This window comes from Aspergillus alliaceus, assembly GCF_009176365.1.
Source record: "Aspergillus alliaceus strain CBS 536.65 unplaced genomic scaffold BDW43scaffold_37, whole genome shotgun sequence".
NCBI classification, from domain to species: Eukaryota; Fungi; Ascomycota; class Eurotiomycetes; order Eurotiales; family Aspergillaceae; genus Aspergillus; species Aspergillus alliaceus.
In genome coordinates this window covers 226,460-251,853 of record NW_022474720.1, presented here as the reverse complement: position 1 = coordinate 251,853, position 25,394 = coordinate 226,460, and the positions used below count along the sequence as shown (strand labels likewise).

The 25,394-nt window shown below is 47.0% G+C and overlaps 10 protein-coding genes across 10 annotated transcripts in view; 7 read left to right on the top strand and 3 right to left on the bottom strand.

Annotated features, from left to right (window-relative positions):
- Nucleotides 1-312: 312 nt before the first annotated feature.
- BDW43DRAFT_313428 (uncharacterized protein) lies at nt 313-824 on the bottom strand (the record flags this gene model as incomplete). The annotated part of the gene is made up of 2 exons (XM_032047594.1): nt 313-390; nt 453-824. 2 exons carry the CDS (start codon nt 822-824, stop codon nt 313-315), a joined length of 450 nt encoding a protein of 149 aa, XP_031897940.1.
- A 332-nt stretch (nt 825-1,156) lies between these two features.
- BDW43DRAFT_320935 (Alpha/Beta hydrolase protein) lies at nt 1,157-3,106 on the top strand (the record flags this gene model as incomplete). The annotated part of the gene is made up of 4 exons (XM_032049210.1): nt 1,157-1,337; nt 1,406-2,055; nt 2,112-2,506; nt 2,563-3,106. 4 exons carry the CDS (start codon nt 1,157-1,159, stop codon nt 3,104-3,106), a joined length of 1,770 nt encoding a protein of 589 aa, XP_031897939.1.
- Nucleotides 3,107-3,239: 133 nt separating this feature from the next.
- Nucleotides 3,240-4,272, bottom strand: BDW43DRAFT_283609 (uncharacterized protein). Its single transcript, XM_032042759.1, has 2 exons — nt 4,238-4,272; nt 3,240-4,181 (listed from the first exon to the last, which is right to left on the bottom strand). The coding sequence occupies exons 1-2, from the start codon at nt 4,265-4,267 to the stop codon at nt 3,963-3,965; spliced, it is 249 nt and encodes an 82-aa protein (XP_031897938.1). The 5' UTR covers nt 4,268-4,272; the 3' UTR covers nt 3,240-3,962.
- Nucleotides 4,273-4,836: 564 nt separating this feature from the next.
- BDW43DRAFT_146283 (uncharacterized protein) lies at nt 4,837-5,820 on the top strand. Its single transcript, XM_032038377.1, has 2 exons — nt 4,837-4,963; nt 5,019-5,820. Exon 2 carries the CDS (start codon nt 5,063-5,065, stop codon nt 5,711-5,713), a length of 651 nt encoding a protein of 216 aa, XP_031897937.1. The 5' UTR covers nt 4,837-4,963; nt 5,019-5,062; the 3' UTR covers nt 5,714-5,820.
- A 106-nt stretch (nt 5,821-5,926) lies between these two features.
- Nucleotides 5,927-6,954, bottom strand: BDW43DRAFT_301990 (uncharacterized protein; the record flags this gene model as incomplete). Its single annotated transcript, XM_032045159.1, has 3 exons — nt 5,927-6,567; nt 6,620-6,849; nt 6,917-6,954. 3 exons carry the CDS (start codon nt 6,952-6,954, stop codon nt 5,927-5,929), a joined length of 909 nt encoding a protein of 302 aa, XP_031897936.1.
- An 887-nt stretch (nt 6,955-7,841) lies between these two features.
- BDW43DRAFT_283605 (uncharacterized protein) lies at nt 7,842-8,608 on the top strand. The gene has a single exon (XM_032042758.1). It carries the CDS (start codon nt 7,962-7,964, stop codon nt 8,394-8,396), a length of 435 nt encoding a protein of 144 aa, XP_031897935.1. The 5' UTR covers nt 7,842-7,961; the 3' UTR covers nt 8,397-8,608.
- Nucleotides 8,609-11,511: 2,903 nt separating this feature from the next.
- On the top strand, nt 11,512-12,199 carry BDW43DRAFT_313422 (uncharacterized protein; the record flags this gene model as incomplete). Its single annotated transcript, XM_032047593.1, has 4 exons — nt 11,512-11,559; nt 11,615-11,680; nt 11,768-11,851; nt 11,906-12,199. The coding sequence occupies 4 exons, from the start codon at nt 11,512-11,514 to the stop codon at nt 12,197-12,199; spliced, it is 492 nt and encodes a 163-aa protein (XP_031897934.1).
- A 164-nt stretch (nt 12,200-12,363) lies between these two features.
- BDW43DRAFT_283596 (uncharacterized protein) lies at nt 12,364-13,408 on the top strand. Its single transcript, XM_032042757.1, has 3 exons — nt 12,364-12,528; nt 12,593-12,620; nt 12,676-13,408. The coding sequence occupies exon 3, from the start codon at nt 12,848-12,850 to the stop codon at nt 13,109-13,111; it is 264 nt and encodes an 87-aa protein (XP_031897933.1). The 5' UTR covers nt 12,364-12,528; nt 12,593-12,620; nt 12,676-12,847; the 3' UTR covers nt 13,112-13,408.
- Nucleotides 13,409-20,003: 6,595 nt separating this feature from the next.
- Nucleotides 20,004-20,966, top strand: BDW43DRAFT_283594 (Endoribonuclease L-PSP/chorismate mutase-like protein). The gene is made up of 3 exons (XM_032042756.1): nt 20,004-20,515; nt 20,598-20,747; nt 20,808-20,966. Exons 1-3 carry the CDS (start codon nt 20,351-20,353, stop codon nt 20,901-20,903), a joined length of 411 nt encoding a protein of 136 aa, XP_031897932.1. The 5' UTR covers nt 20,004-20,350; the 3' UTR covers nt 20,904-20,966.
- Nucleotides 20,967-24,234: 3,268 nt separating this feature from the next.
- The window catches only part of BDW43DRAFT_301988 (putative mucin family signaling protein Msb2), a gene marked incomplete at both ends in the record, with an annotated part of 3,361 nt that continues 2,201 nt past the window's right edge, over nt 24,235-25,394 (top strand). The window contains 2 exons of the mRNA XM_032045158.1: nt 24,235-24,840; nt 25,138-25,192. Of these exons, the coding sequence (XP_031897931.1) occupies nt 24,235-24,840; nt 25,138-25,192 (661 nt within the window). The remainder of the gene's footprint in view (nt 24,841-25,137; nt 25,193-25,394) is intronic.

The following is a 25,394-nucleotide window of genomic DNA, read 5'->3' as shown; positions in this document are numbered from 1 at the left end:
TGTTCGTTTTCCTATATGTACGTCTTGCCACTAGTGATGAAGTCTAAGTATATTCGTGTGAGGTATTCAATGAGGGCCCCTGGCATGAAGTTGGCTACGACAAAGTGACTGTACTAAACGCAACGAGAATCGCTCTTTGACTTCTCGGACGTCTCTTCTATTCCCTCCATAAGCATCCATAAGCAAATATAACTGCAATTGAACAAAGCCATAAACTATCCCTCAAGTTCCAAAGAACCGAATGCAGGGATTTGGTACCAAGCCTCCCCGTAATTTCTCTTAACTATACAAACAGCAAACCACGCGCGGGTTTCACCATTCCCCACCTATTGCATGATCTCCAAAACTAGTTACTCGGCCAGCAGTGTTCCTCCATAGTGACGACCAGTTCTGTTGAAGAAGAGCAACGTCAGTATTGCAATATCAATCAGGCAGTGCAAGAGGCCACTTACTGCGATCATGGAGCAACCAGCAATCATAAAGGCACCCACCGCAGTGAACAACGGGTTCTGGCGTCTCTGCTCGCGATCCAGCTCTCGATTCACCGGCCGATAGTCAGGCACTCGACGATGTGCTTGTTCCCACCATCCCGGATTCGATACAGGATATGGCACTGGAGGGTGTGGAGCGAGGGTGGGATCGAAGTCAGACGGTTGGGCTTCTCGCTGGACGTTGTTTGCGACAGTCACCAGCTGGACAGCTGTCGAAGCGTCTGATTGCTCTGCTGATGTTTGATGAATGTCATAGTCTCCGATGAGTCGAAGGCTGGCTCCGTTCAGGTTGCCAACCGGCTGTTCCAACTCGCTGCGGTGTAACTGGGCCATGATGATGGGGACGAGGATACGCGGAATTGCTCTGTGAGGTGGAACACCGCGGTTGGTGTTGATGATGGCCTGTGGTGGATAATGAGACCATACATACAGATAGGCCGTCGTCTCCACCACCGTTTACCCGGATCTGCCTGCTTATCCCCTGGTAAGTCCGGAGGAGCACCCGCGTGGAGCCGAGCCGAGCATGCATCACCTACAATGCAGAATGCCCCGATATAACCCTCCAGTATGCTCGATGCTATAGCCCCATCAGTATAGTACTCAATTTTCCAAGCCCCGTTCGAGAATACTTCTTTATTCTGGCGAGAAGCCAAGCCATAGTCAACATGGCCGAGAACACATTCGTCGAGATTGACCGCGAAAGCTTCCCCTATGTCTTCATGAAGAACGTGGGTATTCCTCTGAAGACGTATGAAAAAGGACTCCTACGATGCAATGTTTACCTGCCCAAGGACGCTTTACCATATGGGTCCCAGAGGTACCCGGTGATCGCGACATATGGTCCATGTAAGTTTGTCTTCCGCTATTTGATGTTCTGAAATAACTTACGCAGGGGATTGGGGCTCCCGTGCTAGATGGAAAGGATGTCCCTTACGAAGTGTTCTTCAAGAAGAGCTGGGACCAAGTCAACCCGGAGATGAAGTCTGCCCACTCCTCATGGGAGACCCCAGACCCGGGCTTTTGGACACGCCAAGGGTATATTGTTGTCCGGACGGACGAGCGAGGTTCTGGACAGGGCCCTGGAGAGCTTGACACCATGTCCCGTGGAACTAGTGAGGCCTTTTTCGACGTAGTTGAGTGGTGCGCAGAGCAGAAATGGTCGACCGGAAAGGTAGGACTACTGGGAATCAGTTACTTCGCAGGCACCCAGTGGCGCGTGGCTGCTCGCCAACCCAAGGGTCTCGCCGCCATTATTCCCTGGGAGGGAATGAGCGATTACTATCGTGATCGTGTTCGCCATGGTGGCATCCTGTCTGACCGGTTCATCGACTTCTGGTGGAAGAATGCTGTTCAACCAAACCAGTATGGCATGCCCGGCCGAGCAGCACGCCAATGGGGCGACGACACGCTCGAGGGAGATTTGGACCAGGGAACTCTGATTTCTAACCGACGCGACCAGACCAAGGATACTGCTATACACAAGTCCATGGATGAAGACTACTACCAGACCAGAAATTTCGATCTGGCCAGTATCCAGGTTCCTCTTCTGAGCGTCGCCAACTGGGTAAGGATCCCAATTCCTCGGTCCATGATGCATAGCGCTGACCATGCTGGATACAGGGCGGAATCCTACTTCATCTACGTGGGAATGTTATCGGCTGGATGCGCGCCTCCTCCCCATACAAGTTCCTGCGTTTCATTGTTGGGCGTCATGATTTACCCTTCTACTACCCTCACTCCGCTCGGTTGCAACTGTCCTTCTTGGATGCCTTCTTGAAGGACAATGATTATGACGGCTGGAAGGCTGGCCAGCAACCCCGCGTGCATATATGCCTACGTAAAGGTGATTGTGGCGTTGACGATCTGGAGCGCGAATTGAAATTTCCCAGCCGGGCAGAGGTGGACTGGCCCATCCCGGATACTCAGTACACCAAGTTCTTCCTCACGTCCAAGCAGACCCTTTCGCACACTCCTGATATGTCTGTTGGTACCTGCACATACGATGCACTGAATGGGTATGTCTCCTCACATAATGAAGTTGGCGATTCTTGAGACTCACTATATACTCCAGGACTCCAATCACCTTCCGGTACCAGACGCCTTCAACCCTGGAAATCACTGGTCACATCCTGCTACGCCTCACGGTTTCCTGCTCCCGAGAAAGGCAAGACGCACCTCTACTGCCTGATATCGACCTCTTCATCACGCTGCGCAAGTTGAACGCGGACGGGAAGGAAGTCCATTACACCAGGACAATGGGCGATCCAGTTCCGATTGTGAAGGGGTGGCTACGTGTCTCGCTTTGCAAGGTCAACGACAAACACCCATTCCACCGCGAGTATCTCCCATATCGGGACTATGCTAGCGGTGATGTTCAGCCGGTGAAGGAGGGAGAGAAGTACCAGGCAGATGTGGAGGTGTGGCCGACCAATACCGTGCTTGAGCCCAATGAGACATTGGTCCTGGAGATTGCAGGTCATGATACACAGGTTGTTGGCAAGTTCTTGCACGAGCACCCTGATGACCGGGATCCCCGGGTGTTTGACGGTCTCAACCACGTTGAAGTGGGCAAGGAGGCTAGTTGGCTTCTGCTCCCGATCATACCGGCTCGGTGAACGGGAAAGCAGTGACTGTAGTATGGAAGAAAACTCTTTAGATTAGATGAGATGTACTTTACTTGATGTACATGCAAATCAGGTATATCAAAATATGCTCTTGCAGCGTCCATATTCGGTATATTCGGTAACTATCCAATTCACGAGTCATCAAGTCTGTCAGATCCAAGGTGCGTTAATAGTTACTTTGAGTTGCCTGGGCTGAAACAGAACATAAAATTACACTGGTCATTAACATCATGCATACTGCGACACAATCGCTGCGATCTCTGCTTCGCTCAGCTTCGGAACCCCCAGCGCATCGTTCCACAAATCTTTCTCGGAAAAGAGACTCCCGTACCCTCCCCTTTCAAGAGGTTGAACGCAAAAACCACGTGGTTCGGATTAGGTTTCGCCAGCTCTTCAAAAGCTTCTTTCTCTAGATCTGCTGTAGAGAATTCTTTCTTTAGGGCTTGTTCCTTGCCTGCTATCCTCAGCAGGTCGTTTTGGGAGATCCTCACATTATCAACAAACACCGGTTTGTTCCGAGTGGAATCGAGGTCCTTCAACACCCCAGCGACGGCCTTGCCGATCCCCGACAATGTAGTGGTGCTGATCTTTCGACTCCTCCGTCGTAGACTTCCGGATTACCGAAGTTAATCAGGAATTTGACTTACACACCCCAGTCGAAGAATGGACCGTTAAGAATCAGCGTATAGCTTATCTTGGATAAAGGCGCAGCAGCGACCTCCTTCAGCGTTCTGAACAGCAACCTTGTCGGCAAACACCGGCAGCGCTGCCGCCTTGGGGTTCGTGGTGTTGGAGCCGAACTCAGAAGGAATGATGCGCTTCACATTGGCAGCCACCGTGGCATTAATCAGGTCATTTGGGGTTCGAGACCAACATGACCGAGAGTAATCACTAGGGCGTCTTGACCCGCCAGCGCTGCCTGCAAGGAGTCAAGGGAAGTATAGTCCACCTGCGCCACGCGCACATCGCTATCGAAACCATTGTTGGCAGAGCGAGTAAGAACAGTGAGCTCGAACTCGGCCTCCTTCAGTGCCTTTAGAACAGCAGGACCGAGATTTCCGGTGGCCTAGCAAGGTTTAGAAGAAGATATAGAAGACTAGAAAGCACATAAGGAGGACTTACACCGGCAATAGCAACTTTAGTAGCAGACATCGGGCCGAAATATAATGAGTTTCTTGAATTGGGACAAAGTAGTTTGGAAAACTGGCCGTGATATCTACAGAAGCACCTCTTATATACCTGAGGCAGAGACGCCGCCATGGTAGATTACCAGATACCGCGGAATTACCCGTATGTCATTGTTCATCAACCATAAGCCAGATTTATAAGCGACCTTCGATCACGACATTTTATGCTCTAGCAAAAACTTCGCCAGTGGAGGTAGCTTACTAGATACTGCGGAATTCCCGCCGTGCCCATAAACCATGGTATGTAATAGTCCTACTATCAACAACACCTACACGGCCTATGTCCTCTTAAGCTTTAGCACGAGGTACTGTAGCATTATTATGCCCACATCGAACAGTCTTATGCTGACCACTTGCACATGTAAGCAAATGGACCAAGACAACAATGCCGCAATGGTTGCAGGCAAAACACACTATTTACGATCAGTGTCTCCATCGGCCCGCAGAACGGCAATTCGTGGAGCCGAGCCGATATGCTCCCATCGGCCTATTCAGGTCCGGCTCTCTGGCCAAGGCCATTATACCAGTAATATCCGACGATCCTGGGCAAATTGACGTACAATTCCATAGTTCATAAATGCAGGCGGCACTCGCTATGTCTCGGTCTTTAGCTCCGGCCTACCAAGTGACTTCCGCTTAGTTATCCGGCGAAAACCCTATCGTACGTCCAGATAGGGTGCGTTGCATATAACCCAGTAACTAAACCATCATTCCAGGCCCTTTCCCACCTTGCTTCTGCTACACAGAACGAATTCTCAACATGCAGATACCGAAACCCTTCCTAGGAGGAGTGACGGGGGCGTTCGTCCTGTTGCAACTCCTCTTCCTCGCGAACATGGCTTACCTGTATGGAACTGCATTTCACGATTCGTACCGCATCAGCAGCATGGACGTGCTCTTTGTCGACTACGACCAAGGTGTCATTGGGGAATCAGTGGCAGCCGCCTACAGCGAAATACAAGGGGACAGCTTCCCGACGCTCCATCAGCGCCCGTCATCTGAAAACCCCTCCCAGGACAGCATACGACAAGCCGTCTGTAAGGGCCACTTCTGGGGCGCAATCTACGCCAACCCGGGGGCCTCGTCGCGTCTATCCTCTGCCCTCGGCTCGCCCGACATCGCCCAGGCATACAGCAGCTCCCAGGCGTTGACATACGTCTGGAACGGAGTGAAGTACGCCGCCTACGCGCAGACGGTCTCGTCGAGCCTCAAGGTGTTGGTCCAGGCGGCCGCAGGCGCCTACCAGCAGATCAACGGCACAAAGGCCATGGCTACGGTCGACACATCCAACCCGGCCGTCGCGCACACCCTGCTCAACCCCATCGCCGCGTCGTCGATCGACATCAAGCCGACGAACCAGGGCGTCCGGTTCTACTACAACACCGTGTCGATGGTGATGCCGATCCTGTAGCAGTTCTTCTTCATCATGGCTTTGAACGGCCTCACTAAAATTATGCAAACCAAGGTCTATCATCTTCGACTCAGATTCCATTGAGAAAGGATGTGGTACTGGAGCAAATTTCGTATTCGCCGAGCCAGTGCTGATGGTGCGTCTGTGTTCGAGTTCACTATAATTAGACTTGATTAACACAACCTTGAAAATGTTATCCAGTGGGATAGTGTTTCAATTTCGCTTCGCCCAATGCTGGCCTTTATCAAAAATAGCCTTCTTGAACTCCCTCCGGTCCAAGCCTGCCCCTGACATCATTGTCCCATCAAAAACTGTCCTCCATCCCACAGCATTGAGAAACCAAACTAACCAGGCATTGGTGCCCTTCCACAGGAACATACCCTTGCCCTCTCCGGGCTTTGAGATGACTTCATTGACAACTTCGCGTGCAAATTCCTGCGCTTTCATACTACTTTGCACATGGCGTCTACTTCTCTCTTGAACGCTGCCTTCAATATCACTGTAGAGGCTGTCGTGGCCGAATGAGATATTGTCGGCTGACATTAGGCCAGTCGAAACCTCACCCATAAATAATGTAACAACTTTGATTCCAAGAGGCGCTAACTCGATCCGGAGAGTGTCAGAGTAGGAAGCAACAGCGGCTTTGGATGCATTGTAACCGGCAGCGAAGGGAAATGGCAGACGGCTAAGGATCGAAGACGTGTTGATGATGGTAGGCGGGCTTGGTGAATCCGGTACAGAGGCTAAGAGAAGAGGGACAAAGGCCGTTACCATGTCGAACAACCCGAAAACGTTCGCGTTGAACATTTTACGGACGCTCTCGCCATCGGCTTCGATCGCTGGTGCTTCGTACACTGTGAACCTGTCAGAATATCAGGATCTGATGGCAGAAAGGGGATGACACACTCATGCCAGCATTATTGAACAACATGTCCAGTTTTCCTCCAGAGCGCTCCGAAACCTCGGCTTTCAGAGTAGCAATGCTCTCTGCGCTCGTCACGTCGAGCGGAAGTACCTCGATCCCTCTCGCTTCTAGCTGGGAAAGAGACTTGGTTGACCGAGCAGTTGCAAAGACGCGCATGCCTTGGTTTGCAAATTCAAGGGCGAGAGCGTGACCAGCCGAACCGGCAGAGCAGCTACAAGATTAACATAATTAGGGTTAGGCCACTCCAATATAGATATGGTATGGGATATGTCACGAACCCAGTAATAAGAATCGAGCGCTTGTGTAGTGAGGCCATGGTCAAATTTTGCTAGAAAGAAATGTATTTTAGGGATTGGAAATTCTGTCGTGAGGAGGCGCAATCATATTAAACTCGAACGCGGTTCAGTATTGAGGTCCATGCTGCGTTGCCACCCGACGACGAAGTGAGCCTTTCCATAGGATTTGGCCAACCATGTCGTCGCCGGTTACAAAACTGAGCCTCGTGTTGTGCGATTAGTAGGGCCGCCCTTTGGAAACTCGATGACGTTTAAGATCAATGTGCCGAGGTCTTGCAAGTCAACGACCATGGAATAACTAATCATAACCCTGGCACGGCTTCGGGCCTCATTTTATCTACATGGCTTCAATGGCCTTACATATATGGAAACTCAGCATTAAAGTACCGAGGCGTTGCCAGTCAAAAAACCACGGAAAACTCATGCCTCCGGATAATATCTTTGACCCTATTCTCAAAGGGTGGGCTGGATTGACAGACGGGATTCCGGAAATCCAATTTGCCAAGGGCTGTTGTTAGTGACTACCTAGGCAAGGAAGAGTCACAGATACATAGTAAATTCTTAGAATACTGCACATTTGGTATCTATAGACAGCATAGGAGGGTACTAATTCGTAATATCGGCCACAGGACTTATGCAGCTTTCAAGCTCTGTTCCCTTTTTTGACAACGATGATATTTGTGGTCGTAAATACAGAATCATTATGCTGAGACTTTGCCAGCGGTCTCGAAATGCGTTATCCGCTGTGACCATGTAGCCGCAAGTGATCTTATGGAGATCATACCATTAGCCCTGTATTCTAGGAGCGGGGCACCTGGTTCGGCAGAAAGAGAGAGAGTCGGGTAGTTCACTAATCATCCCCATTCTACTTCCTCATCGGACCGATCCGTTACAATCCGCGCCCCATACCGTACCAAGCAGGGTAAGCAGGGCCTTCGGGCAACGCTATTAACCTTCTGGATCCCACCACAAATTATATCACAATTCCGCATGGTTAAGTCCGCATTCTATTACTATAACACTATCAATGCTTGAGCGACCCGAAATGGCAAAGTGGAACCGTCTACTCGAAAACGTCCCCGAGGACTTCCCGAAGGATCAGCCTGTGTTTATGCTGAATCTACTCCAGTTCTACGACCAAGCGCAGTATGCCGAAGGAAGCAAGCATGGTCCTTGTAGCGGCCAGGAGGCGTGGGTTGAGGGATACTTGACGGAAGTCCGGAAACTTCCAGGCGCCGGCGATGATTTTGAGTTGCTGTATAGTGGCTTTCCCGCCTCAAAGATTGTGGGCGAAGATAACGAGAGATGGGACGCGGTCGCGTTAGTCAAATTCAGGGATATCGCGGCGTTCCGCAAGACGCTTGGCAGTGATGAGTACGCAGCAACTGCAGCGGAGCATCGTGACGCGGCGCTTAAGGACTGGAAGTTAATTGCCTCCACCCAAGTATTCGACCAAATTTGAAGACATATGCGGAAGACTTGGCTAGTCGCAGAGAAATCCAAAGGACTCCGGATTGCTGTTTCCTCCAAGCAGATGTCAACTCTATGTCATTCATTCTTCTTCCTGTACTTCCCTTCTATAGAGATGTATATCCCTCCTGGGCTCAGTGGTAGGAAGGCGGAGCAAGGCTTTACTGGATAATATTCATAAGCAGTCCTACATGCAGCTCCAAGAAATATTGCTATATCTAGGTGAATGATCCTTTGTATGTCGGCATCCTTAACTGCTGACTGGCTTCTCAGTGAGGTCTCTACCATAGTTATAGTTAGTGGCGACGCCACCGTCCCAGCTGGCCTTTTGAGATGAGATTCTGCAGCGTGGTTCGCATATCGTATACTGTCTTCTATGGTGGCTCTAGTGCCGATACTCTTCTATGCTTGACAAACGAAAGGAATTGTCTCCGGCCTTTGCGGCTCTTCTCATCATAGGATTAGCAGTTATTGGCGACCAACGTCATGTTAAGCCGTACGGTGATCCTCTGTTAGCTTAACGAGGCATCTAGGGTTTATAGTCCTTGAGGAGAGTGTCAAACCCTGGGATCCGCCTAAGCTGCGCGACCTGCTAGTGTACTAGTTCAAGCACGAGATTGACTAGAATCCACTAGTCCGAAGAGGTAGGAGTACTTATCCTGGGAGCGGGATGGCTCCTGAGAACCCAGTCGGGGTTCTTGAGAACTAACACAATGATCCTAAGATCCGAAGCAGCAAAGGTAGAAGCAAGGCCAAGGGGATACGTATATCCGCTTGTGATAAGAGTGTGGATGGATCGTACTAGCAGTGGTAACTTGGCAGTTGTTAAAGTCAGTGTTCTTGACGCGAAGAACTAAACAAGACCTATCTAAGTACATTGTAATGAGTGTCCTTATATCCATTCGATCCATCGTTGTTATCCTGGTAGGTGGTATGTCGGTATACAATGTCGACCTGTATACTGGCTACAGCCTACCGGTATACAATATGGTCACGTGTAGTGCCGGGTTGAGTGGTTCGGAGGTTCCTGTAAAATCAAGTACGTGGAGGTACATATATTAGGAATGGCTCACCGTGCCCCAAACAATAGCCTCAAGGAACTTCCACTTGAAAAGTGTCATTCATTTGCGACCCACGCGGATAGAGCCAACAACAGCATACAAGATGGGCCTTAACGAATCCAGCATATTGCTTGAACCTCTGGATTTTAACATGGCGTCGGAAATTTGCTTCGGTTCTGTGCGTACAAATTCAACGATTTGGTTCCTCTTTCAATGGCTTTCTTTCTAATAATCTCATCGTTCAGCTTGTATAAGTAGAGACCGATCGTCTGGAGTTTCCGACGAGGACAAATACAGCGACCACTGCGGAGATGTCAAGGGGAGAAGCAATATATATATAATATGACCGTTGTCATGACCGACCAGCAGCGCGCGTTCTACACTCTTCCCCTCCATTCAATGCCCAGGGACCAAATGCACTTCACATCGACCTGCATATTGGTTTTATCTCACAATACTATACAGTCGGTGGTCAGTGTCTGATATTACATATGAGCGAATGACTTCGCTTTGTTGTAGTTCAGAGTGATATGAATCTATACGAGACACGTGATCACATAGTGGCTTGGCCAGATCACCAACTCTTCAGCCCCTGAAGGCTTCACCTATTAGTAGATATGAAGAAGCAGTCAAGATAGTTGATATAGTCGTCCATAGAATTGAGATCTATCGGAATGGCATCCGGTCCTCAGTAGGCTACGTATGTGTAGCTGATACAGCATCATCCTGCCCATCTTTCCCCTGAGATCACAACACAGAGGAAGGCTGATCGTTCTTATTCACATCTGAAAACCTGAGGGCTTATATACAAGATGGATATCAGATTGGTTGCCAATCAATCTGATTGTATCCGGAATAGATCCCGTATACGAAGCTCTATTGTTTATTTGGTCGAGCCTCGATTCACAACGAAAATCAAGTGTTCATGTTGGACGGTCCCCCTCGAAGGGAGCCAAGGTGGGCAAGAAACGGTTTTCGACACAAGTATTATGTTCGTGAAGAGCAGGCTCTCTGTTGCACCGAATCACTCGCTCTATACGGGCAACCCTCTAGGTAAGAATATACGCTCCACGGGGAAGGAAGAGGGTCTCTGCGTAGAGCTAAAACAACGAGAGCATTGCAACACAGTGCACAATGCCCAGACTATACGACCTTAGTCAGCTCCCCTGGTGATAAAACCTTGCCCTTTTCTGCGCTGGTGAAGTCACTTCCGAGTAATGTAGTGGGTCACAAATTATTGGTGATCTAGCTGACCTTTGGTGGTTGACGTAAATCAACGCGGCGAAGTTCACTGTTGCCGACGATCTAGGCTTTTTTCCCGGGGAATGTAGAACTACGTTCAGATATATGGTGTACAGCGGTCTATTGACGCTTATTGGGAGGCGACCACGGTCGACAGGCCGTCTTGGTCGAGGGCAGACAGCCTGGTGTATGTCGTTTGATGTGGCAGGACTTGTGCATTCGATCTTATTACAGGAGCCTTAAGTACATAACAAAATCCTTCCATGCGTCAGCCACAATAGTGGGGCATTCGAAGTAAATGCCCAAAGACTCGGACCAGGCCTCCACATTGCACGGCTGCGTTCGGTCCACTTGGCTGCAGCTAATGTGTCCTTGTAGGACGGAAGTGCTCGTAATGTCACACTCGATGCTGCTGCCGGGTTTCTGTTTCTACCCTGCCGGCGTTGTGCGTTTCCTCCCTCCTTAGAGCCAGTAGTGGCAACAACAATGCTTGGGCAGCGCCACACGAGGCTGTTTGAAACCATAAAGTTGATGACGGACCTGGCATGTAAGGGCGATTCAGCCTATTTCGCATATATGAAGAGGACCAAGCTCATCTAGCCATCTGAAGTTAACTGATGTCGGTTATTTAGTGACGCAGCCACTCACCATAAGTCAACTGCAAGCGCAGAAACTATTTACCGGACAAATTTAACTTCGTGTATAATCACGATACCTGACTTCTCTCCGCTGCAGCTACGCCATCGATGTGACAAAGTCGCCACCGGCTGCCCCTCAATTTTCTGAAAGACATACACCCTCGATATGGATTTGGAAAGACATCAAGAGAGCAAGGAGAGCAAACCTGAGGTAGTATGGAATCGGACTCCTTAACCATTAGAGATGTCTGCCTGACTGAACATAATAGTGTTGGAACATACGGTCGTCCTGCGCCGCATGCCCTATTGGTTCGATCTCGCTTAGTCATCATTTAGTAAGCTACTTATTTAGATAATTTGGCCGTTCCGGGTCCGTTTCCGGCCACCCAATAGAACAAGCATACACTCACTTCCACAAATAGACCTTGTCACGTGAAGTCAGGCAGGCCTTTGGCCGCTACGGGAGAGTGCCGCGCAGAGGAGGCCTTCTTGGGCATCATCCTAGAGTATATTTCGCTTGGGCCATACGTAAGTCACTTGCTGATTGATAAGTTGCGTAGAAATATTTTGATTCCGGCGATTTCGCGGTCTCCGCGGCAGACAGAATGAAAGAAAATAGCCCTGTCCAAACCGGAAAATCTCATCCACTTCGGGAAACCGTTTCGCATCCTTTTTCGCGGGTTCCCTCTACTGGCAATGTTAGTGCAGATGCCAACGAGGCTGCGCATATGGAAAAGAAGCAGTCAAGCTCGAAGATGGTGCAGAGCCATCTCCATAATGAGATCGATGATAGGGATCTGAAGGCTGGAAAATGCGAGAGATCAACCGAATTCAACGAGGATCGAAACTTGTGATCAAACTCAGGGGCGCGCAAATTGTTTATAGCCTTAAAATTACCTGACCCAGTAGTACGGAACATGATGAGACTCCAATTTACATATAGTTCCGGTCAAATAATATCGGCAATCTTTTGTACACCAAGATAGTGGTCATAAATGAACGGGTGGGATGGTTTGAATCTCCTAACTAGTTGCTCATCTTGAGCTGGCTTAACACACAACAGTCTGATAATGATCGCCGAGATGATGGCTGAATATTCCAGCACACAATCAGTTCGGTATTTGTTCTCGGAATATTGGCTGACTGTTTGGTACAGGTTATCGGGAACATTGATTGACACATACTATTTCTATCTTATTAGCATACTTGCGAATTTGTAGGCCCCGTCAGACCCTTTATGCACCAACTTAAACTGGTTGTAACATTGTAACTGGGCTGATCACGTCAATAAGGTGTGAACTTCAAAGAATTACGGTCGTTGTTGTACTACCCGTGGATCCATATTTTGGGAATATCTCAAGTATACAGGATAGATAACCAATCCAACAGACAAACGTGCATTGGAAAAAGTAGTACCATTAGATGTAGCAGATTCAGGTTGTTTTGGAATGGAAAGGAGATATAACATATTGAAGAAGGTGTGGAAATTATACAGAAAATAAATGATACATAGGAAACACCGAGTGAGTTCGGAACTTGTATGTCTACCTGCCTCCACACAGGCAGCTTTTCAGTTGCCGAGTGCCTCATTCACAGGAGCCAAGGCGGTTCCCGCGATATCGTTCAACACCCCGCCAAGGATAGTGTTAACCGCTCCTTTCCCTCCACTTTACTGTTGGCCGCCGCCAGAAGGGGTTCTCAGATCCCTTATAGACACAGTTCAACACGCAGTGTGGCAACGGAGCATTATCCCCACTTCGACTTAGCAAGAGTATCATCCTAGTATCATCGGAGAACAATCTATACAGAGGAAAAGATCTATACTGTCAATTGGGATTGCGGTCCTGACAAAGTGGCACTGATGACGATCGCAGACAAGATGGAAGGTCGCATGTTGAAGGTTTTTCTTCATAAGACACTTAAAGAAGGACTAGTAGCTAGGCGTCGAAGGTTGCGCTGGATTACTGGCCCTGTCCATAGCTAAAAGGTGAAAATAATAGAATATATAACTTGCCCGCAGTCCCGGAGACTAACGTGACCAGCAGAGGATAGCTGTAGTCCACGTATAGTGGGTGACTACCCTACAAGCGACATATATATGACGTGTGGTCATTTACAGAGAAATTCGGTGACTCTGAATCACCGATTGCTCAGGATTCGCCAAGAACGCGGGAGAGATCCTCCATGACAACGCGTCCAAATTCCAGGCATTTTATTGGCCAGGTGAGTTCCTTGGAATGGTGAGCCAGCCAATCTGAAGAGCTGTCGTAATGCAGATGATCCAACAATATTCAAATGCAGACAAGTCCAGCAACTTTAACTTCTAAATTTTGTGGTTGAACCTCTTCCAGAACTTGCCTTCCATACTTATTTACGGTGGATTTCCGGAATGAGTAACCAAACAGGAATATGGGTGTGTAAATTGTATAGTGTAGACTTCAGTACTGAGTATCTTTGTATTATATAAGCTAGAGTGGAACAGTTGCCAGATAGTTATTTAAAAGAAGATTATATAAATAAAGCTGATTTGTGAGTTCACTTTATTAGAAGCAGAGACTATATATACTCTTAATATAGATAGCCCTATTGCCGTATCAATAGAGCGGCTTATTAGCAGGGAGATAGTATACAGCTAATTATAGATATACTATATGCTCTACCTGGCCCTGAATAGAGTATTTTAAGTATCTGAAGCTTAATCTTCTTGGAATCCTTGCTTCTGTTTCTATAGCTTCTACTACTTCTGTATATCCTATCGCTTCTGGTCCGCGCTCAGCAGTGCCCTTGCTATATATGGATAATTGATTATATCACTGGGTCCAGCTATAGCACTCTTGTACCACTATGGATTGTGTAATCTTGATCGCCCCCAACAAGATAGGGGATAGCTGTCAGGACCCTGGTATCCCGTCTTCAAGACACTCTCTACCGGAGCCTGAACAAGAAGAAACCCCAGCAGAAGATAAAGAACAAAACCCTAATCAGCAGGTCTTCTACACTCAGGAGCCTCCAAGTTTAACAAATAATCGTCTACGACATTTGCCCCTCGGGGCCACCATCCTTCAAGATTCATCTCCTCGACCAACCGAAATCGCTTGAGAAGCAAATCACGATATGCATATTGATTCAGTTCGCTTTACCCGAGCAGTCGGCGTTCGGACGAAAGTGCCCCTAATTTGGGTCTCTGTTCTTTGGGGATCAAAGCCCACGAATGGGAGCCGATGCGGCGGAGATAGGACAAGCTTGGTGGCTTTCCGTATACAATGTCATTAGGGTGTTCTTCTGCAGAAACAATGCTGATGCTCGCAATTTGAGATAGACAAACAGTGTCAAGAATCTCGGTCCAAAAGGAAGGAAAAGTTTTGTATCAAACAGGAAGGTATTGATCCGCTCTGCTAGGCTGTTCTGACCTTTGCAGTACGGAGCGGATGTGCCAAACTCCAAGCCCTGGGTCTCGTGGTAGCCGCCAATGGCCGAATATGTCTTCTGTTGTCGCAGAGAAAACGCTTAATCTAGGTCCTATATTATCGGCGTACAGTACAGAGATGAGATCAAGCATCAACTACCATGTTTTGATGCCGTTGCTCCAGATCTCGGCTCAGGGTGACCCTCCCCGGTATCCTTCCAGATCCTCACCATGGTCTTGCCCGTGGGCGCCAATATCTGTGGGAGCAATATAACCCTTTAACTACTTGGGAAGACGGCCCGCTCATTCTCCCTAGAGGAATCAGAGTGATATCTAGGGTTATTCATAACCTTCTTATGATATTGTTTTCCTTCTACAATAAAAAAAGTGCCCTTATTCATGTCTAATTTAAATTATTGAGGATTCTCATATAGGATATTGATATTGTGACAAACTGGATATTGTAGACAATATTTTATCTTTATAAGGATATTAAGGATCTCTTTAAAAGGCTTTGATATAAGTAATTTCAGTGAACTGAAAAGTGTTAAAGCCACCTCCTTAGATCAGGAGACAGTAGTTATCCCTGATACTTGGTAGGAGACTCTGCAGCCAAGTAATATAATTGCTTCCACTCTTTCTGTAATCTAACAGGAAAGTATTTTGTAATTGTTTCCCTTAAGATCTTTCCAATGGTTGCTGTATTTATCCTTAATAGAAACTCCAGATAATCGGTCTCTATTTACAAGAAGCTGAAGAATGAGAGTATTAGAGAGAAAGCTATAAGAAAAGAGGAACTAAATTATTGACTTTGTATATACAGAACTAAAGCAGATTTCTGATACTAATTTAAAATCTAGAGGCACAAGTAATATAGGCTCCTCAGGGCCTATTTTATATGCTATTGCTGGATTCTATCCGCATAGGTTGCAAATGAATGGCACTTTTCAGATAGAATTTTCCTTGGGACTATTGCCTGGGGAATAGTGAGACCGGCCCTAATATATGCCAGATCTCCTGGTGTTCAGACTAATTTGGTGCTACTAAGACTATATATATATAGTCTTCTCAGTTTTACATTCTCCAGTCAGATCGTGTGAACAGAAGGCGAATTCACCAGCACACAGTTTCCAGAATACTGAGTTTCCAGAATTATGCCTCAAGGCTTGCTCGCGAGAATGCTGTGCCACTATCTAGATTTTCTTGTGCTCCCAGGAACCTGTCCGAGGCTCTAGAGAACTATTTTTCATGTCCTGAGAAAAATACTTGAGGTCCAAGGAGGCCAAAAGAGCCCGTGATCGGTCTGCTTGTCTATAAGAGTAACTAAGGCTAAACTAATGATTACTATACTTAAGACTTTCTTATTTACCTGCTACTTGTCCTGCTTATTGTCTGTATAGTTCGCTCATAAGACTTGTTAAATTATATATAAACATAACCTGCTAGATATATACATTTCCTTACTCTTGTAGTTACTGTTATTGGAAGTATATTGAATAGAATTATCTGGCCAGTATAGTCAGTGCCATGATTCAGAACATATATATTATAAAATCTATTTATAACCAGAATATAGATTAATAAGAATATAAAACTCAAAAGATTTATTGACAGACCGCTGAATAATAATCTATATCAAAATATGGAGAATAATAGAGAAGGCGTATATATGTCTGCATGGATCAATAGCCACCTAATGCTTGACTGTCAGAGGATGAAGAGTGCCTGATTGACGTGGCTAATGCTGCATGGATAGCAGACTGACTCTCCGATACGAAGTTTAACCCCATCCAGGGAGTAGGTACCTTACCTTCATCGAGCAAATTGAGCTTTCTCACTGCCTTGAATAGATGATAAGGCAACACTACTGTATAATACTAGTTGGTCTTTAGCCTCTTCTGCTTGGATTGCATGCATGCACACCACGTCTATGACCTCAACAGTGAGGGCAGGCCGCCGCTAGAAATTAGGGAAGCTGATCCCAACCAACATAGTATATATAGTGGACCCTGTGCGGAACAGAATTTCAGTACAGAAAGCTGAACGCGGGCAAGATCAATAGCCATTGCCTAACTGGCCCTAGCCAGTCAGATATAACTTAAATAGCCTGGTTGGCATTAAAACAAGCAAAATATAGATAGGCAGTTATATTATTAGATATCCAGGATTTACTTGAGAGCGGCATATCTTACTATTTTATATTATATAGTCCAGTAGATTAACAAGAGTCCTCACTGTCTTGTTAATTTATAATATACAGGTTTGTACAAGGTGTAGATATCTCTTAAAAGACATAACATGTCTGGTAACTATAGTGTAGTATATTAAAGCAGACTAGGAAACCCACTTATAATAGTATTATATAAGTTAATACCATTATCTTACTAAAAGTGTATGACTCTATATATACTGTACTGCAAGAAGTGTTCAGAAGACACAGCTATCTTAATATCCTACTTCTAATATACAAGCTACTTGCCTGTCATATTTCTACTTATATGGGATATCAACTTAATCTGACAACTTCTATAGCTCTTGGAAAGAATGCCGTGATAGATATAGCCACCCATATACCCCTCCATACTTATATATCCAACCAGAAAAGAAAGGCCGCGGACTGTTAAGCTTCCCGGTACTGTTTATCCCAAAATACCTGTAAACAGGCTTTGTAAGCTTTTCACTGCTCATGAAAAGTATTACAGAGGAATAGGTCTTGAATATAGGATTTATGAGTTAGATACCACTTGGGAATAATTTCTATTACTCCGTAATATACTATATATTATAGAAACTATTAAGACTGTCCCCCCTTATTTCAAGCCTTGCATACAAGATATCTATATACAGGCTAGAAGTTCACTGGGTATTAGTATAGGAGTTTTAGTAATAATAGTAAATTTCAAGTCAAAATGACCACCAGTTGCCTGAGAGTGGGTTCAAGAGTCACGGATCAAGCGCCAGCCTAATTAACTAGGACTCTACATTTACACGAACACGTCTGGACTGTACAGGAGACCCAGATTAGGACTATCTTGGGCCCTGAAGCTCTTGGTAAAACACAAGCTACAGAAGATGCATACTGCTTTTTTGTGTCTGTTGATTATATAACCCCCGATTGCGACATAGTACGCATAGTACTCCGGAAGCACATGGAATGGAACGCAATATGGAGCATGTAATAGAAACCTCTATAGGCCCTCTCAGTCATTAGGCATTAGAACATGAACCTATTGCTTATATACAATAACAGGGGAGGGCTTTAACTTATATGCCTTCCTATTCACCGCTTGGCCTTCAGTGGTATTAGCAGGAGTACATTAGCAATTTCAGCTGTTGCTACCCTGAATCTGGATAATATATTAAGTGTTTATATCTTCATGTCATGCACAATTATATCCTCTATTATGTTCTACACAGTTCTAATCAGCTCTGACAGTTGGGATAGGTTCAACACACACTATACTAAGACCTCTTATTGGCTATTTCTGTAGGGGTAGAAAGTATTGCTTACCTTCCTGTCTTTTGGGCGCTGTCGGGTCTCTGCTTCTAGCCTGTGTATGGATTATATACCAACTTTCTGAAATACTCTGGTAGCTCTTATAGAGGTCTCCTGGGCAGTACAATATATGCCGAAGCATTAGGTAAGTGTTATAGTGGTCAGATAAGGAAACAGTAGAAAAGGAATACAGGCACAATTGCTACCAGTAATCTCAAGAAGGCTCATAGTTCACCCTGGAGAAGTGGTATATATAAGATTCTCTAGGAAAACCTAAATAGTGCATGTCTGTATATTACTGTTAGACATAACAAGCCTGCGCATGAATTTTGCCAATTAATCAGTATTAATGATAATAAAGAGGACATACACTTCATTTAAGTGTCAAGACACAGCTCCTGACTTGAGATTCATAAATATACTAGGCGTGTCACTCTTGTCATAATCTTTGAAACCTATAATTATAAACAAAGCGAATGAAATGAAAATCTGTTATGTCCACTCTAATTATATTTACCTAGCGCAACAAGTAAACGAGGCTCGTCCAATAAACAAGTAGGCCATAATCTGTTACTGGAGATATAGAATATACAGATCTGTTTTCAATATATTCCTAGAGAAATTTCTTTACTCTTTCGACGGTCTGATTAATGAACAAATTGGAAGTAATCAAGCACCCTTTAGTTAAGAGTATATAACTGAGATTACCAGATAGGAGACTATTTACAAGCTTAAATAGTCTCAAGGTATAGTCTTCTATTTCATGATATTACTGAATAAATATAGCCAGTGAGTCTCTAAGAGCATTTAAGATTCTGGAGACCTATAAGGACCTCCAGAGTCAGTTTAGGCTTCCTAAGATCTATAACTTCTCTCTACTACTATATATAAGCTATGATATCATGTCAGTGACTTCTATATTAGCTTTAGTATACGCCTACATACACATGTATAATATATCAACTATCACACCAGCTATGCCTACATGTTGCTGGGGCATTGTCCTGTATTTAGGCCAATACTTCAGACAACAAAGAATAGAGCTTTATCTAAGAGATTTATACAGATTAGGACAAATATAAGTCTATACTGTAGATAATAAATCCCCCAGGCTATAACTGTCACAACCAATTAACACAATGTCCTATTTTTCGAATCTTATTGACTCACTTGGTAATATTAATCTTCAGTGTTATATATTTTGGTGGGGAAAGATTAGGATGTCATTCTACCCGTTAGGTATTCAATATAAAGATTATAGAAGGTGTCAAGTAGACTAGCGCTGTTAGGTATTCTGAGGATCCCTTGACTCTTGAGATATCCAGGGCTGTTCCCATGAACATCTACTCTTGTGCTGTCTTTTGACTGAGAAAGCCCAAAATATCTTGTCATGTTGGCGCAGCGCGAGCAACTACAGTAGACTCCTACTAAGGGAAATAGGCCGCGGGCATCAGAAGGAATAGGAGCTTGGCCTATTTGTCTCTCTCTTGATGGTAGTGCCGGTCTTTGAGGGAGTGTGGCGGGCAAAGTAGACTGCGAGTGGAGAAACGGGCAAGGGGGTAAAATATTAGTTGGGGTACAGTTTATTGAGGTAACTTGCTCAGCGCGCTCAGCCTTCTGCTCATCCCGTGCTCAGTGATCGCCTCGGGCTGCTCAGAGCGTGCTCAGATCTACTCAGTGAGGAAAAGGCAGCGAAGGGTGAACACTAAAACAGAAAGGGAAGGCCATCAACCGTCCTAGAAAATCAAATACATATGCCGGCATTATCAGTATACCTATATATTTATGTCACGAGACTGTAGGAAATCCATATACAATACATACATTACCGGTAGAGCTTCGTAGCCTTCCCAAGACGGGGGCAAGGTAACTCTCAGTCTCTCTCTTCCTCACTCCTCTACTCCACGAGTCTAACGTATCGCCATGGGTATGATCAGTGTCTATTCTCGACATTGATTTTGGATCTACATAGTTTTGGTGGATTAAAGCTCCGCTGGATGCGGGTGTGGGGCAAAACCCCCGCCTTTTTTCAACCACCACCTCATTCCTTGCTCCTGACACTTGTATCGATCGATCATCCTCGAAGAGAAAAAGCAAAAGAAAATGTGGAAATCCAACAGAACTCCCGTTCGTACGGAGGATGCCCCTCCGCCTCCGTCCTTCCTCTCCCAAGCCGTCGTTGCCGGCAACGTGGTCTACTGCTCTGGACAAGTTGGCGTGAATGCCAGCACGGGAAAGATGGTGGACGGACCCATACAGGAACGAACGGTCGGTGCTCTTATCCAATCACTGAACAGAGAGGAAAAGAGAGGGGGGGGGGGGAGAGAAGAGCTTGACTGATGGATCTCAGAAACAAATCCTCCGAAACCTGAGTGCCGTCCTCGCCGCGGGGGGATCGAGCCTCCAGGATGTGGTGAAGGTGAATATCTACTTGGCCGACATGGGGGACTTTGGGGCGGTCAATGAGGTGTATGCCTCTGTCTTCCCGGATCCTAAACCGGTGAGTTTCTCAATCGCTCGATTCTGTCGCATCTCCGACTGACTCTCCTTTCCGACCTAGGCCCGGACATGTGTGGCGGTCAAGTCTTTGCCCTTGGGGACAGATGTGGAGATTGAGTGCACGGGGCTTGTGACTAAGAGGAATTCTCGCTTGTAACTAGAAAGTAAGTAGTACCTGAAGTAGATTTCGAACTTGAATAGTATTGTTTCTCTCTTTCCATGAAGGTTCATGCGAGAGTAAGTACTAAGTTCATTGACCACCATTGATTATTATTATCATAATTATTACTATTAATACTACTGAGTGCCACTCTTGTCCTGTACGGTTCAGACAAATGGAAAATGGCACTGTCACCTTAAATTTTTGTTTTTATTTTTTATTTTTTATTTTTTTTTGTTTTTGTCTCTTTCTTCTTATTTTGTGTCCACCTGTCGCAGTCAATGGCTTACCTACTGTGAAAGTGGAACTGGAACTGATTAGCTGAAATGGGAGCCAAAAGATGAGACTGGATAGTGGGGCATTCGTCAGGAACAGGACTAGCGCCCTCGTTCCATTGGGCCTGGAAATTGGCAGTTATGAATGAGTAAAAGTACAGTACTGGTAATTATCTGCGACTAAGTATGTACTTCCAACTATTGGAAAATGGGAACTCAAAATAGGAACGAACTATTAAAAAGTAGGTTCATCAATCCTAGAATAAGACACTCGATGATCCGAGTTCTTTCCCTGATCAGCAACGCATTGACTTCTCTCTAACGTTGATCCGGACTCAAAAACGAGCGAGCGAGCGAGAGAGAGAGAGTGTGTGTGAGGGAATGTAACATACATTCCTCCGAAGGACGTCTGGGCGGAAATACCCCCAGCCTTCCTTTCCTTTTACTGGAGACAGTCGGAATAGGGGAACACTTGGTTTCAGCCTTGACGTTGGTGGATTGTAGCATTCCGACTGGCTCGCTTGTTACATTCCGGGTATGTTAGGGATGCATGAAGATACCAACTGCAGTAAGAAAGAGGGAAAATGGAAAAAATAAAAAAAAAAGGTAACCATTCAAGTCTACCTTGGCCTTATCACAGGCTCCAAAGAGACTTAGCTGGGGGGTCTTCTGTAATAATAGAAACACCCGGTAGATGAGAAAAAAGTGGGAGTAGGAAAAGTGGAGAGATCCAGTCCAGGTGCAAAATAATTCCACCCAAAAAAAGAAAAAAAAAAGGGGGGGGGAGCTGTCAGTGTGTCGGACTTTTCTTTCCAACTGAAGGAATCGTTGCGATTGATCCTGAGATGACTGTGTGTGAATGTAAAATACAGCACAAGCACATCCATCCATCTAACTTGTCAACTATCCTTTGTTCAAACAGAAAGAAAGAAAGGAAGGAAGGAAGGAAGGAAGAAAAGAAGAAAAGAAGAATTAACCAGTGTTCTCCATCCTGGTCAATTCCAGCGGTTAGAGAGATTACGAGTCGCCCACTACTACATACTAGTAGATAACTCTTTTGGGCTGATGATCTCTTTGTCCCGGTCAAATGATGATCTCGGTAATCGCCACGCACCGGGCGGAAAGGAAACCCCACAGTCAATCCAGGAACACCTCGCGCTAAACGGTCTAGCCCTGGAAATGGTCCGAAAAAGAACAACAGCACGGGAATTACGATGAGCGCCTTGATCAGCAGGCATCCCATTCCCCTCTTTCCTTTTCTTTCCTCTCTTTTCTCTCTATACCGCACTGCACTGCACTGTACTATACGGTGTATCTGTCCGACTGTGTGCTACTGTCTGTACTGATATGTACCACCCTATTTTCTTGCACGGTTTCTTTTTCTTTTCTTTCTTTTTCCTTCTCAAGTAACCTCCCCCCCCCTGAAAAAAAGGAAAAGAAAAAGAAGAAAAAAGGAAGAGGAAAATATCTAAGCCAAGTGCAGAGTTGAGGAGATTAGCCAAGAACTCGCCAAGGTTGTGTTGGATGATAGATAGAAAGGGGGTTAGTTACTAGACAGTACTAATGGTTAGTTAGTTGGCTGCAAGTCCCCAAAGTTAATTTACTTGTCAAGATTGATTGATTGCATGAAGGTTGAATGTCATGTCACCATGTCATATTGTAACTTCCTTCCGTCCGATGAACATGGAAGTAAGTTGACAAGACACTTTCCCTGTGCTCTTCTCTGTATGCATGACTAGTTAGACGGTAGACTACCTTACTCATCCAACATCCCAAAACAAAAGGGGGGGGGGGGGGTATGATAGAGTTTCCACTAGTGGTGGTGGTTCAAGTTATGTTCATTACCTGAGGTAAACATTAGTAGTAACTTGTAAGCTTACGGAGTAATCTTTAAGGATCCGCCATCGTCAGACGAATCCAGAGTGGGTCCATCTCCTCCCGTGTCATATTTCCACGTCCCCCTTCACGTACCAACCACCACCTCAACTCACTCGCTCACTCTCACTCTCACTTTCCCTCTCCCTCTCTGGCGCGCTCCCTCCCTCTCTCTCTCTCCAGAGTCCCTTCTCTTCCCTTTGTGTGAATGGCTTGACTTGGTGGTTCATTGGCTTGCACGTTGTTACTTTATTTTTAATTTTTATCTCGATTTTTGGATTTTTATCTCTTTTTTTTTGGGCCCCCTTCCACCTGTCTCCCCTTCGAATGTTTTCGCTCGACTCTTGTTGACGTAGCCTATCTGTGATCTCTCTCTTTGTCAATGTGCCCCTTGGGGATAATTCTTCCATCGCCCGCCATCGTCTCCTTGCATTGACAGACAGGAAATACAGCCGCCCCTCCTCTCTCCTCCCTCCCTCCCTCCCTCGGTCGCACCGCCCGCAAGAATTGTTTGGCCGAGTCGACCAGAACAACCACTGCATCTCCTCACCCACGGTCGTTTCTCCTGTTTGTCTTTTGTTTTTTGACACCGTCGTCCGCTCCTTACTGCGATCTACGTTCGTTACTGGCTTCGTTGTGAAGGGATTTCCGCCTATTACCCCCCTTCCCCTGCCGCTCTTTTCACCCGCGCGCCTTGTTGTTTATCGTCCAGAACCCTATCGTCGAATTGTCCGTACGAATCGGTTCTAGCCTTCGATCGACCCGCTGTCACTGCAGTTACCATCAAGACAGGGTTCTCGCTTGTCTGGGTCAATCTTGTCGTTCAGGAGAGATCGCCCGATTCGTCGGTCGCCGCCCAAGCAACGGACCGACAACGCTGGATTGGTAGGAAGAACCGGTGCGACGCTGCCAATTGTCCCATCTTTCGAGCTTGCACGGGGCCATTCCGCTCCTTGCGAGAAAGAAAAAGAGAAAAGGCCGGCGAAGTCGCCTCCCTACGGTCCCCAGCCACCGAATCTCTATGAAACATTGACGAGTAAGCACGGTATTCGACGCTTGATCTTGACACCTCCCACCTGAGCCGTCGCTCTGTCCGTTCTCTCTATATTTTTACGACCGTTCTCGCAACTGGTAGCCGCTCCTTCCACCCTAGTGATTACATTCTTTCCGCATGCAAGATGGTGGCCCTGACGGCATCGATCCTGACGGCGTTGCTGTCACTTGCCGGTCTTGATCTGGTTGCAGCTCGAGACGCGGTCGAGGACCAAGCTCTGAAGCCTCGTTTCGTGCCCAAACACATGAAGAGACTGATCAATTATCAAACATCGGCTGCGCCGGAAACACCGTCCAAGTCTCATGAACCCGCCGAACTGCCAAGGTCCAACACCAATATCCTAGATTCGATTCTGCAGCCCCCGGGGGAAGCCGCCACAGCGCCGACGGAAACGCCAGCCGTTGTCGTCATCACGCTATCGATTGATGCCGATGGCAAGACGCACACGCTGACCGGAACCCCAACGGGAACCGCCTCCTCCTCCACCGTGACGAGCTCCGTGTTGACCTCGGAGACCGCTGCGGTCAGCGCCCCAGCGTCCACAACGACCGGCTCGCTGACCTCGACCGCATTGCAGTCCCCGACGGAGCAGGCTGTCCCCCCTCCGTCTTCAACGGCGGCCGAGTCACCAAAACCAACCGATGCCGCCATCTCGTCCGACTCTGGGTCCGCATCGGCGTCCCAGCAACCAGCCTCTGAGCAGGGGACCGCCTCTTCGTCGTCAGCGGTGGTCGAGTCGCCAAAATCTACCGATGCCTCAGCCTCGTCCGAGTCGGCAGTCAGCCCTGGGTCTCCGTCGGCATCCCAACCAGCTTCGGCGGCGGAGATCACTCCGTCGTCTTTGAAAGCGGCCGAATCCACGAGTGAAACCCGCCTTTCAACAACCGCCGACGCTCCGTCGGCGACAGCGACGAAAGCCGGTAGCACCCTGAGTGATCTGGTCAGCAGTCTTTTTGGTGGGTCTTCCAGCTCCGCCTCTGCCAGACCTACGGATGGAACGACCGCATTGGCTCCGGGGAGCTCGCAGGCTCCCTCGAACTCGGCAACGGATGCGAGCACCTTCTCGGGCTCGAGCACGGCCGGTGTATCGGAGTCATCTACGAACCAGCCGACATCTAGCGAGGCCATTCCCACTGCCTCGGCAGGTTCCTCTGCCGCTGCTTCTGCTATATCCTCTGCCGTCTCCCCTTCTGCCGCGTCCTCTACTGGATTAGTCAACGGGCTCCTGTCAGACCTCCTTCCTGGCTCGAGCACGGCCAGCGTATCAGAGTCCTCTGCGAACCA